This window comes from Accipiter gentilis, chromosome 2, assembly GCF_929443795.1.
Source record: "Accipiter gentilis chromosome 2, bAccGen1.1, whole genome shotgun sequence".
NCBI lineage: Eukaryota > Metazoa > Chordata > Aves > Accipitriformes > Accipitridae > Astur > Astur gentilis.
The window spans coordinates 41,980,871-41,999,400 of record NC_064881.1 but is presented as its reverse complement, the minus strand read 5'-3'; the positions used below and the strand labels follow the sequence as shown (position 1 = coordinate 41,999,400).

The 18,530-nt window shown below is 41.9% G+C and overlaps 1 protein-coding gene across 2 annotated transcripts; it reads left to right on the top strand.

The window, feature by feature from the left end:
• Positions 1 to 78: 78 nt before the first annotated feature.
• DERL1 (derlin 1) lies at positions 79 to 17,710 on the top strand. Of its 2 annotated transcripts, none has more exons than XM_049827274.1 (8): positions 79 to 408; positions 2,665 to 2,776; positions 6,118 to 6,182; positions 9,003 to 9,029; positions 11,056 to 11,151; positions 11,830 to 11,882; positions 13,064 to 13,174; positions 14,994 to 17,710. In XM_049827274.1, the coding sequence occupies exons 1-8, from the start codon at positions 256 to 258 to the stop codon at positions 15,130 to 15,132; spliced, it is 756 nt and encodes a 251-aa protein (XP_049683231.1). In that variant the 5' UTR covers positions 79 to 255; the 3' UTR covers positions 15,133 to 17,710. The 2 variants fall into 2 exon arrangements, with proteins under 2 accessions (XP_049683231.1, XP_049683240.1); XM_049827283.1 differs by lacking the exon at positions 79 to 408 and adding an exon at positions 518 to 930.
• Positions 17,711 to 18,530: the final 820 nt, after the last annotated feature.

Genomic DNA, 18,530 nt, shown 5'->3' with positions numbered 1-18,530 from the left:
CCCCTCCCCGAGGAGGCGGGACTTCCGGCGCTGCCGTTGCCCCGGCAGCCGAGGGGGCGGGGCCGGAAGTCGCGGCGGCTCGACCGAATTCGGCGGCGCCACGTCTGGTTCGGGGTTCCCCTCCCTGCCCGGGGCGGCGGCGGGACCAGCGGGTGGAGCGCGGCCGGGCCCTCGCCTCTCCCTCAGCGGCCGGGCTCTCGCTTCTCCCCTTCCTCAGCGGCCGGTTCGTAGCGAGGCCTCGGCGGCGGCCGCGACATGTCGGACCTGGGGGACTGGTTCCGGAGCATCCCGCTCATCACCCGCTACTGGTTCGCCGGTTCCATCGCGGTGCCGCTCATCGGCAAGCTGGGCCTCGTCAGCCCCGTCTACCTCTTCCTCTGGCCCGACGCCTTCATTAACCGCTTCCAGGTACGGGCCGCACTACCAGTCCCGGCGTGCCTTGCGGCGCCCGCGCCATAAGGGAGCCCAGTCCGGGGCGCGCTCGGCATTCTGGGAGTTGTAGTGAGCGGCTGGCCGGGCTGCGGGGCTGGGGGCTGTCCCCCTTCCCCCGGCCTCCGCGGCCGCGTTGGGAGGGAATCGCGCACGGAGGCGGCCCTTAGGAGTGACCCAGATCACCTCGGGCGAGAAGCCGGGCCTGCCTTCCTGCTTAACCGGTATGAGGCCTGTCAGCTGGGCCCAGGGTTTAGCCAGTGCTGTGCCCCCGCAGGCCCCGGGCCCCCGACCAAGGTGACACAGACTGCGGTGCCTGGCCTTGCCGGGGCCCCTGGGTGAGGCAAGGAGGGCTGTGGGCCTTAACAGGCCCTGTAGTTCGTTTTGCATCTCGTTCTGGGGCGTTTATTTTCCTACGTTTTCTGGGGGAGCTGTTCTGGCTGGCACCGGTTGGTGTGCTAAGGCACTCCGTGATCATAAAACCTGTGGCTGTGACTTCAGGTGAGTTGCCCAGCCTCTTGCTGTGTGATTGTGTGGGCGTGACTTTGGGAACAGGGGTCACAGGCAGGTCTGCAACTGTCCTGAACTGCAGGTGGCTCTGGAGATACTGAGGCAGAGCTAAAGAAGTGCATCTTTTGTACCTTCTTTCTTGGAATTTGCAAAAAACCTTGTGTTTGGGATTGTCAGCTTCTGTGCCTGGCTATGGTTGACATAAACTAACAACTCAAGTCCTGAGGTTTCAGATGTACAGTGTTTCTGGATGCATTAGCAGTGGTCACAAGCTGGACGTAGTCCTTTTCCTTGTATTGCGAGGTTAGAGGTTCAGTGTTTTGGTATGCAGGTGTGTAGAGGGAGAGTGCCCATTGGATGAACTGAAAATGAAAGGGAAGGAAAGGAAAAGATCCCAACCTTTCAATTGCTATTATATGTGCTCATTATATCTTCAGTGAAAGACTAAGTGCAAAAAAAAAGATGGCTCTATCTGTAGTTTGTTTCATGTATTGTCCCCAAAATTCAGTAGCTTAAATGACTTGTTTTTTTCCTCTAGTTCTGTTATTCCTTCTGGAACGGTGATGTTCAGGATCCCAATACTCTATTTGGAAATGTTGCCAGTTAAAAGAGCTCATTCATTAATGGCCAGATATTTTCTGCCCTTGCTACATGCTGCCATGCAGTTGGCTGTGCCAAATATTGTTAGTTGGGAGACTCTCTAAGGCAGGTGCAAAATGCTCAGAGCAGCGTGTGCTGTCTCGAATGGTACGCTAAAGGCCATTACATGAATTCCTTGGCCTCTGTACAACAGGTAAGAATGGGTTCTGTATGGGTGCTTTTAAAACAGGGCAGCATCCTTGCAAGCATATCCCTTTTGCACTGCAATGAAGGCTCAATACTGCGAAGACGCGATGGAAGTGATCTGGGAAGCTGTATGTGATTTCTGTTGTAATCTTAATAGCTTTGCTTCTCAGATTTAAAAAAAAACAAACTGTAAAAGCTGCTGAAGCCGCAGTAACTGATACTTGGGCTATTTTTAATCTCTTCCTGGATCTTCCAGGTAATGGATAACTGTTGTGGTTTAACCCCAGCCAGTAACTAAGCACCACACAGCCGCTCACTCACTCCCCTCCATCACCCAGTGGGATGGGGAAGAGAATCAGAAGGAAAAAGATAAAACTCGTGGGTTGAGATTAAGACAGTTTAATAGAATAGAAAGGAAGAAACTAATGATGATAATAATAACAATAATAAAATGACAATAATAATAAAAGGATTGGAATATACAAAAGAAGTGATGCACAATGCAGTTGCTCACCACTCGCTGACTGATGCCCAGTTAGTTCCCGAGCAGCAATCCCCCCAGGCCAACTCCCCCCAGTTTATATACTGGGCATGACGTCACATGGTATGGAATATCCCTTTGGCCAGTTTGGGTCGGCTGTCCTGGCTGTGTCCCCTCCCAACTTCTTGTGCCCCTCCAGCCTTCTTGCTGGCTGGCCATGAGAAGCTGAAAAATCCTTGACTTAGTCCAAACGCTACTTAGCCACAACTGAAAACATCAGTGTGTTATCAACATTCTTCTCATAATGAACACACAACATAACACTATACCGCCTACTAGAAAGGAAATTAACTCTATCCCAGCTGAAACCAGGACAATAATGAATGAAAACAGAAAACCTATACATATGAGTTCTTTCTACAGTATATAAATATATCTTTCTCTTTTGATTTGGACAGATCTGGCGGCCGATAACTGCAACTTTTTTCTTCCCAGTGGGACCTGGAACGGGATTTCTCTACCTGGTGAATTTGTATTTCTTGTACCAATATTCATCACGATTAGAAACAGGTATGTTATCCATTAAATTGTATGCGTATGGTGAACTCTGCCTGGAGTTGATAGAAACTATCCGTTGTCAGATACAGCTTCTGTTGGGAATGCTTGTGGTGAGGGGGTTGTGGCTGATTCGGACAGAATCGTGAGAAAGATGGCTTATCTCTGTACCCACTTATGTTGGTCAATGGGAAACTGCACTGAAAACTGATTTTCTGTGACGGGCTCCTTCCCTTCAGCAGGGAGCCTGTTCATTTAGGATCTGAACTTGATACTTCTTTCAGTAAGGGAGCCTGGTGCTTTTAGTTGTTGGATTTCAGGAGATGAGGGATAGAGACTAAAAGATAATGTTACCTCTGCTTTCTTGTCTGATGTCCTTTAACACGGAAGGCTGATAAAGCATATGTAATAATGGGTATATCCATCAACTATTTAAGTTGACTTTCCAATGAATATCTAAGAAAATAACAATGTCAGATTTTCTTTTTCTTTTTAAAAGTCAATGATGCTTACCTATGTTATTCTGTTGGTTATGTTGAATTGAGAGATACCTTTTACAAATGAAGTGTACCCTTCTGTCAAATAGAAATGTGAAAAAGTTAAGGAACTAGTTGGATTTCCAGTTAGGGGGAAAAATTATGAGTGGAAGAAAGGAGATCAGATAATGGATCGTTTATCTCAAAAAAGAGATTGTCATTACTGGGTAGCTTCAAAACTGGTTTTGATTTGCATTGCACAGTTTATTAAAGCTAGACAAAAATTGTTCCAATTGAAGTAAGTAATTAAAGTATTTGCAAAACTAAGCTCCTCCTGAAAGCATTTATGAACAAGAATTTCAGTGTAGTTCTAATGGAGTCTCAGAACTGATGGTGTAAGTGGAAATGCGTTGCAAGGTGATGTTTGGGAAATCCCATGGCAGAGAAGAGATCCCTGGTAAACCTGTCATCCAGAGAGTATTGTGGAATCCTTTTTAAGTTGTAAGAAGAGTAGCAGGGAAAGGGAGGCGTGGTGCCAGATTATATTTGATTGTTTTATTAGTGAAAGTAAGTAGTAGTTTAATAGCTAGAAACAGTTCCTCCTTCTCTTTGAGCCTTTCTGCAGTAGATAATGAACACGTGAGAGTACTGGCAGTTATGACATTCTACTGTGCAAAGCTATGTGTATTAGGAGTTCCTGCTATATTAATATGCAAATTATAAGACATCACTGCTTGTACGTATACTTAGAGAATGCTCTAGTTGTCTGTGATGTGTCAGAAGTCTCATGGAAGGAAGTAAATTTATATTTCTGCTGTACAACGCATCTGGATTTTGAAACTGGGAAGTCAGCTGTGTTGTTTGAATCAATGCATTTCTTTTATATTACAGTAATTTTTCTGGGTATAAATGAAGTTCTTGGTTCGGTCAGTCCTTCCTTGCTATGAAAAAGGTTTGAATCTGTCTGAAAGCAGAAAGTGTAGAAGTTGCTGACAATATGTTTACAGGTGGAGATTAGCATAGGTCTGTGCCTCCTTTTGTCTGTGAAACTGAGGAAGTGAAAATTCTATTTTCAGGGTTGTACGTGGTTTTTGAGCGTACACTGGTGTTGCATTCTAGCTTCAAATTTAGCCGTCAGAAATATGCATGTGGTTTTGTACTGTGCTTGTGCTTTCCTAACAAGCTGACCTCTAACTTCCTAAGGAAAAGGAGATTGATGTGGTTTGGTTTTGTTTCTATTGGAGAACAACATAACAAATACCAAGAAAGCAGAATATGCAGAGTTCACTCCCCAGCAGTACGAATGATGAGATTGAGTCTGCAGCTCTTCCCCAATGACTGGACATACCTGGGGCCCTACTGAAGGACCAACTGGGCTAGAGTTCACCTCGCCCCTGTGCTGAGCTTTTTGGCAGTCTGTAGCTCACTTTTCTTAAATATTAATTGGAAAGTCAACTTACATAGTTCATCTAATATTCTTGTTGGTAACCTCCTAGATAACAAGAAGTGAAAAACTTTAAGGGAATAATATTTGCTTTGATTTCTTCATATTCTGGAGGAATTCCTGTGCTGGAGTTTCTACAGGTTTAGTCAGCTTCCTCTCTTTGTTTGTTTCTATTTGTTGTATGGCAACAGTAAGGAGAGAACTCCAGTTTATGCGGTTCTCCAACTTTAAAACCTTCCAAAAGATTTTTTCAAAGTTGGGGTTTGGTTTGTATCTTTTTTTTCCCCCCTGTCATGTAACTTGCATGGTTGAACTTAAATAATAAACTTAACTGACTAAAATATCAATTTTGTTTTACATAGGCTGAGTTACTCTAGTTACTCTAACAAGCTAATGCTTAAAAATAGATTTTCTTTCTTTACATTTCTGGGGACATGTAAAGTAGTTGTAGGAAGCCAAATAGTTCTAACATTAAGCAGTTGCCTTCTTTCTAGGCGTTTTGATGTTTAATTATTAGCATGTAATTTAGCTTGTTTGTGGTGCTCTGTGTTTGTCACTTTGTGGTTTGGGACTGTTTCAGCAGTATTCTCAGGCTTTTCTTGCCTGTATGGAGCTATATGAAAGTTGACAGTAGTCTTGCTCAAATGCCAAGGTCAGTGTCAGCCTTTTGCCACAGTTTGCAAGAGTGAGGGCTTATGATTTTCATGTTTGCAAGGAGTTGTTAGGGTTTGGGTTTTTTAACCCTTCTCTCTGCCAGGTCCCAAACTCAACTGGGTGTCTAAATATAATTTCATTTTGTATGACCTGCACGGAATGTTACCCTATTTTTGTTTCCACTGTCCTGAAAAAAATTGACACGTTTGAAATGGGAAATTAGGCAAGCAGTTCAGCTTAGAAGAAGGAACAGAATGCACTATACACGTGTACCCTCCTTGTCACTTATGTTAATTTTTCTGGAGTGTAATAACTATTGTATCTCTTGAGTCTGACTAGATGATGCAAAGAGGATGCAATTTGACTAAGTAAGGACTGGTTTTCACATGACTCGATCATTAAACCTGATGTCTCTGCTTTTGCTGTGCAAGTATATTTCCTTATTGTGTGCTTCTGACTGGCAGTTTCTTGTGAAGGACGGGGTCCAACTCCATTTTGAAGTCTTATGAAGTTAAAACCATATATCTCCAGAGTTAAAATGTGTTCTTTTTTAAGTAGAGACGCTGTTTGTGCACTTGATGCAGTAGGCTGAATGTCTTATTTTTTGGTCCGTAGGTTGTTCTATTGTAGGGCTTTTTAAAATTAAAAGTCATAAACCACAGACTGCATGTAAGACAGCTGTTATTAGCTGAGCTTTTCTTAGACTCCCCAAAGTTAAAAAAAAAGTCTTAATTTCTTACCAAGATTTCAGTGCCTTTCCTAATAATTCTTTATATTTACAGGGGCTTTTGATGGAAGGCCAGCAGATTACATGTTCATGCTCCTGTTTAACTGGATCTGCATTGTTGTATCCTTCTGCTCATCATCAAACTTTTATATTTTTGTTCTCCTGTTTCTGTTTGAAATATGTTCAAAGACCAGGTTTTAGCAACTAACAGTTTAAAAATGTAGCAAATGTTCACAGGTGAGTTTTTAATCTTCCTGGAAAGGTAGCAATTGGCTTGCAGGGAGAATACTCATAAATGTGCTAATACAAGTATGTGATGTGGGGACTAGATTTCTGCTTACATAAAGCTCAGTTTGTGCTGTGAGAGCTTCTGTTGTGTTTGCTGTATTGCTTCACTTGGGCACTTCTGTGTTTTGCCGTATAGGCGAAGAGTGAATTTAGGGTGTTTAAGCTGCCATGTGCAAATGCGTCTGATCTCTGCCATTCCCTGAGTTGGAAGTTAATGTACCTTGTGCTGGGCCCAAGTCAGCTGAGTCTGTGAAAGCAGTGTTGTGATATCTGCACTGAGCCAGCTTCCAAGAAGCTGGGCTTGTTGTTTTGGGAATGTTGGGAAACGGTTTTTCCATGAGCTGTGCTGTTCTACCTGACTTTTCTTTTAGGTCTCGGATACAAAACTGGGAGGAGCTGTTGATAGACCAGGTGGTTGTGCTACCCTTCAGAGGGATCTTTAGAGGCTGGAGAAATGTGTTCGTCAGGAATCTCATGAAGCTCAGCAAAGGGAAGTGCAGAGTCCTGCCCCTGGGGAGGAACAGCCTTGGGCACCAGGACAGGCTTGGGACTGACATTCTGCAAAGCATCTTGGCAGAAAAGGCCCTGGGGGTCCTGCTGGACACCAAGTTGACCATGAGCCAGCAATGTGTCTTTACGGCAAAGGTGGCCACCGGCCTCCTGGGCTGCATTAGGCAGAGCATTGCCAGCAGGTTGAGGAAGGTCATTACTTCTCTCTGCTCAGCCCTTGAGACATATGGGGGGCTGCATCCAGCTCCAGGTTTCCAAGTACAAGAGAGACATGGACATGCTGCAGTGCGTCCAGTGAAGGGTCATGAAGATTGTTAAAGGGTTGGAGCATCTGTCACATGAGGAGAAGCTGAGAGAGCTGGGATTGTGCACCCTGGAGAACAGGAGACTCAGGGGTGTTTTATCATAGAATCATAGAGTAGTTTGGGTTGGAAGGGACCTCGAGAGGTCATCTAGTCCAACCCCCCTGCAATGAACAGGGACATTTTCAACTCCATCAGGCTGGTCAGAGCCCTGTCCAAGCTGACCTTGAATGTTTCCAGGGATGGGACATCTACCACCTGTCTGGGTAACCTGTTCCAGTGTTTCACCACCCTCATTGTAAAAAATGTCTTCCTTATACCTAGTCTGAATCTACCCTCTTTCAGTTTAAAAGCATTACCCCTTGTCCTATTGCAACAGGCCCTACTAAAAAGTTTGTCCCCATCTTTCTTGTAAGCTCCCTTGAAGTATTGGAAGGCCACAATAAGGTCTGCCTGGAACGTTCTCTTGTCCAGGCTGAACAACCCCAACTCTCTGAGACTTTCCACAAAGGAGAGGAGTTCCAGCCCTCTGATCATTTTCATGGCCTTCCTCTGGACCTGCTACAACAGGTCCATGCCTTTCTTATGTTGGGGGCCCCAGAACTGGGCGCAGTATCCAAGTGGATAAATACTTGATGGGGGAGGGAGTAAAGGAAATGGAGCCAGGCTTCTCTCACTGGTGCCTAGTGGTGGGACGAGAGAACAGGCACAAAATGAAGCACAGAAAATTCCATTTAAACATAAGAAAGACCATTTTTACTGTAAGGGCAGTAAAACACTGGCATGGCTTGCCAAGAGAGGTTGTGGAACTTCCATCCTTGGAGATGCTCCTGTGCTGTTGGTACCTCCTTGTAGCAGTTTGCGGTGGCACGGCATGTGGAAAAAAGGGAGTGGTGACATCAGAGTGAACCAGATACAGCCAGGAGAGCTAGTGTGTAGAAATGCTGTTGCCTTTATCAATAGATTAACTATCTCTAGTTGCATTCCACTCTGTGGAGGGAACTGCTATTCCTGCTAGTCCTGCTGAACCACAGCAGTAACTAGGAAAGCAATGTGTGTTTAGTTATGTTGTTAAGAAAACCGTCCGCTTCATGGTGGTTGCAGGCTGTTGGCTGTGAGCTATTAGATGAATCTGATTGTGACTTACTTTCAAACTGGTTATTTAAAAGCTTCCAGTTGCATGTTCCCTATATGATGTAAGGAGCAACCTGGATGCACTATCTGGGAAAATGCTTGGTGCCATTTTATACACGTTCATGAACTGTTAAAAGCATTCTGATCATAGCGAAGCTCTTCAGCAATTGTTACTGCTTGGCAGTTGCCACAGTAAGTAGATCCTTTGGGTTCCAAGGTAGGAGAGTAGTATTAAAAGCCTGCATTGATGCATTTCAAGAAATTATTTTCTATGACTCAGTGGCAATATATTGGTGTTTTTTAATGATCTGGTATTTCTTTAGTTAGAAAACCAACATTTTAGTCTTTAAAAAAAACTAATGAACGAATCCAGCTGTTGAACTTGTAATATGCTTTTATGCAAGGACTGATTGAGTTTGTAGTTAGCCAGTTGGAAGGCCAGTGCATCTGTCAGTCTTTGGGGTGATGACTTGAGGTGGTAGCTTGAAAGGCTACTGAAAAACAATCATTGAAACTAAGTGTGTAAGTCTCTAGATCACTGGACATTTTTCATTTTTTCCAGTGGTTAACTTAATACTACACAGGAATCCTGTTTTAATTTTAAACATTAAAGGCCTTTGCATGTGTGTTCTGTGTGTATGCAGCTTCTTTTTGTCATTCTAGTCTATAAGTTTTTGCTGTGTTTTCCTTAATGGTGCAATGACAGATAACTGGCTTGGCAATGGACATGCAGGTAAGTGCAGTGCAGTTTCTTAAATAATAATCTTATGGAACTTTCTGACTACTTAGTGACTTTACAGAGAGCCTTATCAGCATAACTGCAGAACATAGTTAAGCTAGGCTGGTTTAGTTTATATCAAAATGGAGTGCTGTGTGTGTATTAGCCTCAGCCAACATCACAAACCTGTATCTGTCTGCCACTCCTAACCTAGTTAGGGAGTCAAGGAGTGAAAATTGGCTCTTTGTGCAGTCAGGAAGTGTTCAGCCTTCTACTAAATTGGACACAAGATGTCACCTGTGCACTGTTTCTTCTAATGAATGTGGATCTGCATTCTTACTTTTTTATCTAAAAATGAATTCTTTCAAATTTAGTGTACCTTTTACTTGCCAACAGAATATCTTTTTGTGAAAAATGTGGCTTCAGATCAGAACTGTGAAGTGCAAAATCCTCACAAGAATGATGAAAATAGTGGTCTAAAAAACCAGTTTCAATGGGGTAGTTCTTATCTCCCCAAATATTAAGGGGTGAAATGTGGGAGTGTTTCTTGGACACAACAGATTATCAGATAACTACATATCTTCAGCCTGCCTCTGCTGTTCTCTCCTCATCTTATTCTGTCCCTGTCACCCAAAGCCTGCACCAATATCTCTAATATTCTGTACAATATTATCTTAGCATTTATTAGATCACTTATCAGGCTCCCTTGGTAGACAAAAATAGCGATCATGCATCTGCAGTCAGGATTGAGTTCTGTTAAGGGCTGTCCATAACTGCACTTAAACTTCTTTTGCTGTGGGGAAGACACCACAAAATTCTTCAAAAGCACGCTGAAGTCACCCATACATTGTATGAATTTTAGACAGATTGTGTTGATCTGTATCTTTTTTAAAAGGTGCTTAAAATGGTTTTATATCTGCATACAAAGTATTGCTTAAAAGAGAATCAGTTTTTTGATGTACAAATGTGTTTTTCTTAGAAATGTTTTTTTTCTTTGTGTTGAGTGGCTTGCTTGCAAGTGAGAAGATAGAGTAGGATAGCTGGGCTTCTATTCTCATGTCAGATACTTTCAGAAATTAGGTATTTGTTTTTCCAGTAAAAATAAAAATGGTTCTAATAAAGACCCTAAGGTGCTTGTGTGACAAGTCAGACTGTTGGTACTCTGTAGGGCTTTGGGAAGGCCGGACTGATGCCAGTGTGCCAGCTTTAACGTGGAACCTGTTGAATAGCAGCAACCCCGAAGGGATGAGTTTTAACCTCTCTTCCAAACACACGAGCTGGTTCACAGTGTTAAACCATTTGATGGAAATGTTGCTGGCACGGTCTGTCTTCAGCTCAGAAATCCGCAGATAGCTAAAATAGTGCTTTACGTTTGTTTCACTAGAAATAGTCCAATCAGCTAACAGAGTCACAGTAAGGAGGTATAATATAGAGTCACAGTCAGGAGGTATTTGAAACAGTCTCATCTGCTGGCATGGAGCACAGGTTAACTGAGCTCTACCGAGGTGGCTTAGCCAAGGCTGGCTGTGATACTCTGAAATGGTGATTTACTGGTGCACCTTCCCTCTGTGGTGCTCTGAGGGGGACATAGCTGGCAATTCAGTGGTGTAACACTTCATCTGGCCTATTAGCTTAGGCCCAGATGAGTGTGTTTGGGTTAGTTCCTTGGGTTGCGAATGGAAATGATTGTGGCACAAATATGTTGCCGACTCTGCTGTAGGTGTGGTACTAAGCAGCTGGGAGGAGAGGAGTTCACCACAGCTGCTTTTTCACTTGGTGCAAGTTGGAGCTCTTTGCTTTGGCGTGGCCTTGCAAGAGAGAATGACCAAGTAGGTTCTTCTGCTTAGCTTTCTCAATAGCTTTTGAACAGATCCATGACATATGATGGCAAAGATTCTGGGGCAAACTTTAAAGATTTTACTTGCGTATCATGCTTACAAGCCGTTTTTGAAGCTTTTTGCTCCTGCTGCATGTTTAAGTTTCTTGGGCTTCTGTGAAAGTGATGGTAACTTTTTTTATTATTATTTTTTAAACATTGCAGTTGCTGATGATTCCACTTATCATGTCAGTACTTTATGTGTGGGCCCAGCTGAACAGAGACATGATTGTATCGTTTTGGTTTGGAACAAGATTTAAGGTATGTCAGACAGGATACTGGAAAGGTTTCTGACCGGAATACACACATGAAGGGGGCAAAATATAAATATTTTCTCCTATTAAAGATGTCCCATGCTTTGTCGTAGCTATACACTCCTTGAGATGCAGCAAAGACAAATGTCTTCATGGTCTTCCATACTGTGTCACTCAGTGTGGCTTTACTGAAAGGATGTACTGACAACTGAAATTCATCAGTCTGAAAAGAGGAAAAAAATTCCTGATAAACATTAACCTGGATATAAGCTGAATGTAGTGACAAAATGTTGGTATTTTAAATTGTTCTTCCCTGTGCAACCTCATCTGTTTCTGCCAGATCTTGTAGTGAAAACTCTTTTGGTCATTGTTTCTAGACCTTTTAAATATCAGAAATATTAGGACTTTGTTTCTCATGTAAGCTTGCTGTGGAACATAGAGTGCAAAAGCTGCATCTGCTTATAATGTTAAATGAGTATGATTTGTCTAAAAATGTTAGTAATCACTCAGTTTGGAGTATTCTACCTTGTTAGGCAGAATCTGTTTAAGTTAACGTATTGGGATTTGTGTAATGCCTAAAATGTTGAGATTATAATCATGCTTATTAGTGCATTGGGAAGTTGAGCAGGTTTATGTCCTTAATTTGTACTCACAACTTCTCTGTCTACATTGTGTTCTTTTTCAGGCCTGTTACCTTCCATGGGTTATTCTGGGATTCAACTACATCATTGGTGGATCGTACGTATTTACTTATATGGCCAATTTAAAGTTATGAAAGCTTTTACAGCTATTGAACTTACTGCTGAATTTAGAAGCAATATTAAAATAAGAGGCTTAAACCTGTACAATCTGACTGATAATGCTCGGTGTCACATGATGGTCATTTAAGATAAAAGCAATGAGGAGATGTGCATTTGAGAACTAGAGAAAGTAGGTGAGGGCGAAGTAATAAGAATTTGGTTTATTTTTCTAGTAAATCTGTGCATTAGGCCTTTTTCTTACTAGAAGAGTACTGCACAGTAAAGAAAGATGTCATCTCATATGACCAGCCATCATTACCGGTTTTAGAAACAAATTTAGCTTGACTCTGATAGTGCTGTTACTTCTTTGCCTCACAGTCTTGCCCAACGTGATGCTTTTTTCAGCTTGTGAAACAAGGGAAAATGGCAATAAACAAGCCCACGGAGTGCCTTCTTAGCACTTGCTGAATTCATTGGTCTGTCCTGGGTTTCTTTGACTAAACTCTGTGTTGCAGAAATCTCTATGCACAGTCGTTCTCATTAGTGCCCTGCGTTGATTGGGGCCTCTTGGTGCCGCTGTAACACAATTAGTGACAACAACAAATTATGTGGTTGATTTATAAAAGGAGGAGATAGTACAGCAAAACCAAATTCCCTTTTCTGGCTGTGCCTCCTACTGACTCATCTGTCACTTGAGAAAACTGCTTGCTGTTAGATACCTGCTGTTTCTATGCATGACAGAAGATACTCAAGGGCCTCCATTCAGCAGTGTTTTTGCAAAATTGGGAACAAAACAGTTCAGTACAGCAGGAGACAGGTTGTCCAGTGAAAGTCCAGTGAAAACAGCAGTAACTTCTCAAGCTCCGCAAACTATTATTTTAGACACTAATAGCCGTACGGTCTAATTCCCTGATGTAAACAAGTATTTAATTGCATTTTCTGTACCGACTGTAGAGCAGGCTTAGAGGGGAGGGTGGAACAGCCTGTTGATGTCTTGGCACTGAAGATTGGCCCTTCTAAAGAAGTGGCTGCAAAATGCTGAGGGAAGGGAAATTTTCTGTGGCTCATGGCTCTGGCAATGCCTGTGGCAGATAACAGTAGTAACTGGCAGAAGATGGTCACTTGTTTATTTTCAGAGAAGACAGCATGTGAAACAATTCTTGTTCTTTTGCCTTGCAGGGTCATCAATGAGCTGATAGGAAATCTGGTTGGACACCTGTATTTCTTCTTAATGTTTAAATATCCAATGGATTTGGGAGGAAGGAATTTTCTGTCCACACCTCAGTTCCTGTAAGCTGGCTTTATTCTTTAGCTCACTGTTTGTTTGGTTGAATTTTCTGTATTGTTCATCAGACATATATCTGCTGAGATTGTAAGGTGTAAAATACTTTGCTAAATCAGCCAGCTTCAGACTATGATATTGACTGTGCTGCTGAGTCATCAAAAATGTTGAGTTTCTTGTAAATGGCCCATGTGAGAGTTCTTTGTTATCCTTACGGATGGCTTGTGGCCTTTAACCACTCTTAAGAGTGAGAGTAAAAGTCATTGTTCTGCTAGTGAATTGAGCTGTAGTAAAGAGAACTCCCTAACAAACATCAGATAGTATAAAAAATTTTTTTTCTCCTGTAAATGATCTTTTATCTGTACTTCTGTGTGTCATTACAGTAGCTACCAGTTCAGCAACCTGTAACAATAGTAAGAGTCAGTTGTAGACTTGTTCAGGACTATAATATGTATTCTGCTTTCCAGACTGTACCAGTCACCTTGACTGAGACTGCAGGTCTTGGTTTCTGAAGTGCTTTTTCTTGTGATCTGTTCATTGTTTTGGCATTGAAATACTACGATCAGAAGCCAAAGTTTGTAGCTTCAGTTGCCCTTGTCCTCATTCTTTTGGGTTGTAAATATTACTTCTGTACCAAACTTTAGTTAGCAACTCAGTTAACCCTTTTTATAGCATAAACTGTTAATTAGAAGATGCAAAGTTGAATTACAGTTATACTTTCTGTACAAGTTTTAATGAGCAGGGAAGCTTTATATTCTACTTTCGTGTTTGCAAGCCCTTCTGGTTATCCTAATTTTCCATAAAGGTAAGAAGACAAAATATTTTTTTAAAATGTCTTTCAAGGTAATAACAGCTCTGAAACTGCCATCAGTCTTGTTGGTTATGTGCAATTCTCTTGATTCCTCTCATGTGTATTTAATTATTCTCTATATTTGAGAAATAGGAACAGAAGTACTGCAAACAGCTCTACAAAGGGATAAATTCTGCCTTTGCACTGTAATGTTTTGTTCAAAAAAAGCTGCTGTAATGACTTTACAGATACCTTTAATATAATAACAAAGAATTTTTTTCTATACAGAATCATTTTTCTTGCAGAAAGGAATCTGGGTTTTATGTCTGGGCCTCAGATTTTAGTTATCAAATTCATCAAGGGATTTGCAGGAGCTCGGTGTAACTACTGTAGAGCTGAAATGACTCTCCATTGATGGCATCCCTTGCAAAATGCAGCAGCTGTATTTTAGATCACTCTATTTAGATGGTAGCCTAAGTTGGATGATAAAGTCTTACAGCTCTGATTTGCTCTGGCCAGGTCACTTGAGCTTTGATTTCAGACAAGCTAGTTGCTTGAGCCTGTTTGCCTTAGTCTCTTTGGTCCTCAGTTCCGAAGGAATGTTTACTTGGAGAGCAGTGAGATGGTTAGATGCTGTGATAACAGGACCTTTGAAACTTTTGAAGAAAGAGAGATGCTCAGAAGTGATTTGGATTTTTTTATTATTTCCCCTGAAAAAAAGGGAGAGAAGTTAGGGGAATTAAGTTTGTATCACAGCATTTATTCTCAACAATGAGACTCCCTTATCATATGGGGTTTTTCCCTGTGTTTGGATTTTGGATCTAACCATATCCCAGAGATGGAAGTTTCCCAGAATTCCCATTTCTCAGTGTGCTGAGGGCTTAGATTTGGAAAGAATTCTGTGAAGTACTGCTGTGAAAAGCCAGTTTTATTGCAAAGTCTAGCAGCTAAAAGGAGATACATGGAAAAGTAGTCTGGCATTTACCCCCAAGGTACAGCTGTTTCTCAAACTCTCCTTTTCTTCTGGCTTGTCGTAGGTACCGCTGGCTGCCAAATAGGAGAGGAGGAGTGTCGGGGTTTGGTGTCCCACCTGCTAGCATGAGAAGAGCTGCAGAAGATCAGCAGGGTGGTGGAAGACACAACTGGGGCCAAGGTTTCCGGCTAGGTGACCAGTGAAAAACTCCTGCCCTTGGAAAACAGCAACTCTTTGGTTTTAATTGGACGTAGAACCGACCCTTCCTGGTGCAGAGCATGCTTAAGAACTGAGCTCTCTAGTACTGTTGGATTTAACTGATTAGAAAGAATGTTTCTGGTTCAAGAGAAAATTTAAAACTCCAGAAGGGAAAAATGTAGATCTTGCTCCAGGTTAGCCAGTAGTGTCCAATTTGATTCTGCCATTAAGAAAAGCCTTCTTTATACAGTATAGTCTGTCTGTTGCAACGGGCATCCATTATGCTGTCTTGTTCCATGATACGATGGAACAAGCTAATGGTGTTCTGTCTTGCCTCTTATGTCAAAAGCTTTGTTGACCGTGGTAAGGTAAGAATCCAGTGTGAGGCGGATGGATCAAACTAACCCCAGAGTTTAGGAAGCTGACTTTTTCCATAGCTGTGCTTAAGTCCCAGGGTCTTCGGAAACATTATTTAAGTGATATCTCTCTGCTGCATTCGTAAAGCAAAGTGCAAATATTTCATTTCCATTATTAAGCTGTGTTTTGAGGGAAATTTTTTTCTTGCCGTGCAGCATTTGTCCTACCTGCTACAGGGTGGGCTGGGTAAGACTAAGGATAAAAGGGCTTTCGTCTGAAAAGGCAATAACAGATATTCACAGAATTGAAATCTCTGAACTCTTCATGGCATATTACAAGGCTTGCTCTGTTTAAACTGAAGTTGTCTGGCTCCCCCCACCCCCAGCCCCGAGATCTGTAGATTCTTGGCTTCAAGGTTTCTATTTTGATTGCAAAATTGGGTAGCACAAATACTACTTAAACTAGAAAATGTAACATATCATTCTGGTTAATGTAAAGGGTACTGACTGCAGCATAATGTTTGTTAACTGAATCTTCAACTTTCTCTTAAAAGCTTTAAGACATCAAAGAATCAAAGCTGGAAATAAACTTTTCCAGAATCAGGATACAATAGAACGGATTGTTTTACTACAGGACTCTTTCATTGACAAATTATGTACACTGTTTATTAGTATCTGTACTTTTTTGGTAAAATTTTTAGACATGGAAAAGGGAATGATTCTGTACAGTAGTTTTCCTCGTACTGGGTTCCCCTGGGCAGAGCATAGGGCTAAGATCCAGGAAGTTGTAATGCTAGCTTGTTACTGACTCACCGCATGGACTTGAGCAAACTTCTTACTTATCTCAGTTTTCCCAGCTGTAAGGAGGACTCATGCATGTCTCATAGCATTCTTAAAAGGTAGCTGTCCCCGACTGCCCTAGATGGGAGCTGCTAGTGAGCAAGGTAAGGCTTAGATTCACATAAATGACAACACTTCAGCTAGAAATGCAATTACTCTTAAGCTTAACCAAGACTTCTAAGTTGGAATGTAGCTGCTCACTTTTTGTTTTATAGTTGGAGGAAAAGAGCGTCATCACTAGGATGAGATTCAAGTCTCTGACCAAATTTCCCTTTAGCATTTGTCTGGTTTTTTACTGGGTAGGTAGGGCACAGAAAGTTGTTCTACCCCAACTTGGGTATCTCAGGTATCTATAAGTAAGTGAAGTGAATCTGGGCCAAAACATTTTTATTATTACTTTGTTTCTTCACTAAACCTGGGTTCTGAAGGTTTAAAAACTTGTAAATACTATGTGATGTGAAACTCAGTGGAAAATAAGCAGCCAGACTGGAAGTTTTCAGCTGGCTTACTTGGAAAAAAACCCCCGCATGCTCCACTTCTTCCACTGCAACTCAATTCTGTTGATTCGGCTCGTGGAAAAATGTAGGAAACTGGTAATGATCATATCGTATGCTTAGGTTTTACAGGAACTTGGAGTTCAGAAATCACCTGCCATTTTTGTCTACTCAGTGATGAGTTTTAAAGATGCTCGTCTGTTTCTTTGTATAAAATGGTAGGTAGAAAAGAGGACTGCAGTGTTGTAAATATTAATCTATCATTGATCGACAGCTGTTACTTGATGCTAACTTGAAAAGTCGAAGAACCATCATTTTTATAGGAGTCATGATGCAGCTGGTCTTTTCAGTCACAGTAATATCACTGTCTCCAAAGCACTTGTCTTCATTTTGAGTCAGGACCTAACTGTTAAGTGAAGATGCAATAGTTTGTGACTCAGCTAAAACCCTGGCACACTCAAATTGCAGAACATCTTTGTACAGAAGGCCGGAAGGAAGGCAGGCTTGAGTGGGAGGAAGCATGGCAAAAGTCATTGTCCTGGCCCAGTGCACTGTGCTGGGTCTTGCTTTGTAGTACATCCTTCTTCTCTAAATGAAGAAGAAAGGGTCTGCAAGGAAGACAGACTTCTGATAAGTCTTGATTAGCTTTTGAGCTGCTTCAGGTCAATTTACTTTGGTTTATGGAAAATTCACTTCAAAATTCCATATGACAAGCTCAGTTTGTTCGTTTCTGACTTGTCACTTGACCTGAAGCACGGTTTGTCCTGCAGCATACACTGACAATGGCAGTCTTGTGTTAAATGAGTACCTCCTTTCTTATTTTGTACAGATAATTTCCCTTTTTGTAATCAATTTTTGTTGGCAAAGTTTTAAATTAAAGTTTTAATCTCTGTTATTGTCTCTGTTTTGCTAAATTATGTTTCAGCTTAAGACAAGCCTTGTGATCTGCATGTCTCTGGGAAGTGTCTGACAGCTGCACTGTGACACCACCTCCTGCTGTTGATAAAAGTACTCAAGAAAATGACCTGCTTTTGGGTGGGAGTCTTGTGTTCTCTGATCAGTTGCAAAATCGTGAAGGCATTTTCTGTGTCTCTGTTTATCACCATGAGTTTTGACAGTCTGTGTCCTTCCTGGGCTATTACTGTTTTACAGCTTGTTTTGTATACTTGATTATTCATCCTTTATGTCCTCTGGGAGGAAGTATCCTTCTACTCACCCTCAAACTTTGTGGGATTGATAGAGATCACTTACTTTTCTAGGGGTGAACTTGGTATTCTGCAATGCCCTCTCTCTGTCCAGCCAGATGTGCACAGCTGCCAGAATTCCTTTTGAGGCTCTTATCTCAACTGATTTGGAGACACATTGAGTATCCTCTGAATGACTCTTCTGGTCCTCATCGTTTGTCTGCCTGCACTCTTCCTGTTTGTTACCATAGAGGCACCAAAGATGATTGTGGACTTGGTACATAAGGCAAAGGCACTGTGTGAATTTGTTGTGCTCCTTGAACTGGAAGGTCTTGGTCCATACTAAATACACCAGATAGAACAGCGTGGCAAGTGTGTGCCTTTCGATTTTGCTCCAGTTGCATAAAGAGTCAGCGGAAGAGCCAGGAATATGAAATCAAATGCTTCTAAAATGCTTCATCTTTCACTTCTATCGCTTTGTCTTGGCAACAGCTCCTCTCTCAACACAACTCGGTAATGTGGTGTTGCC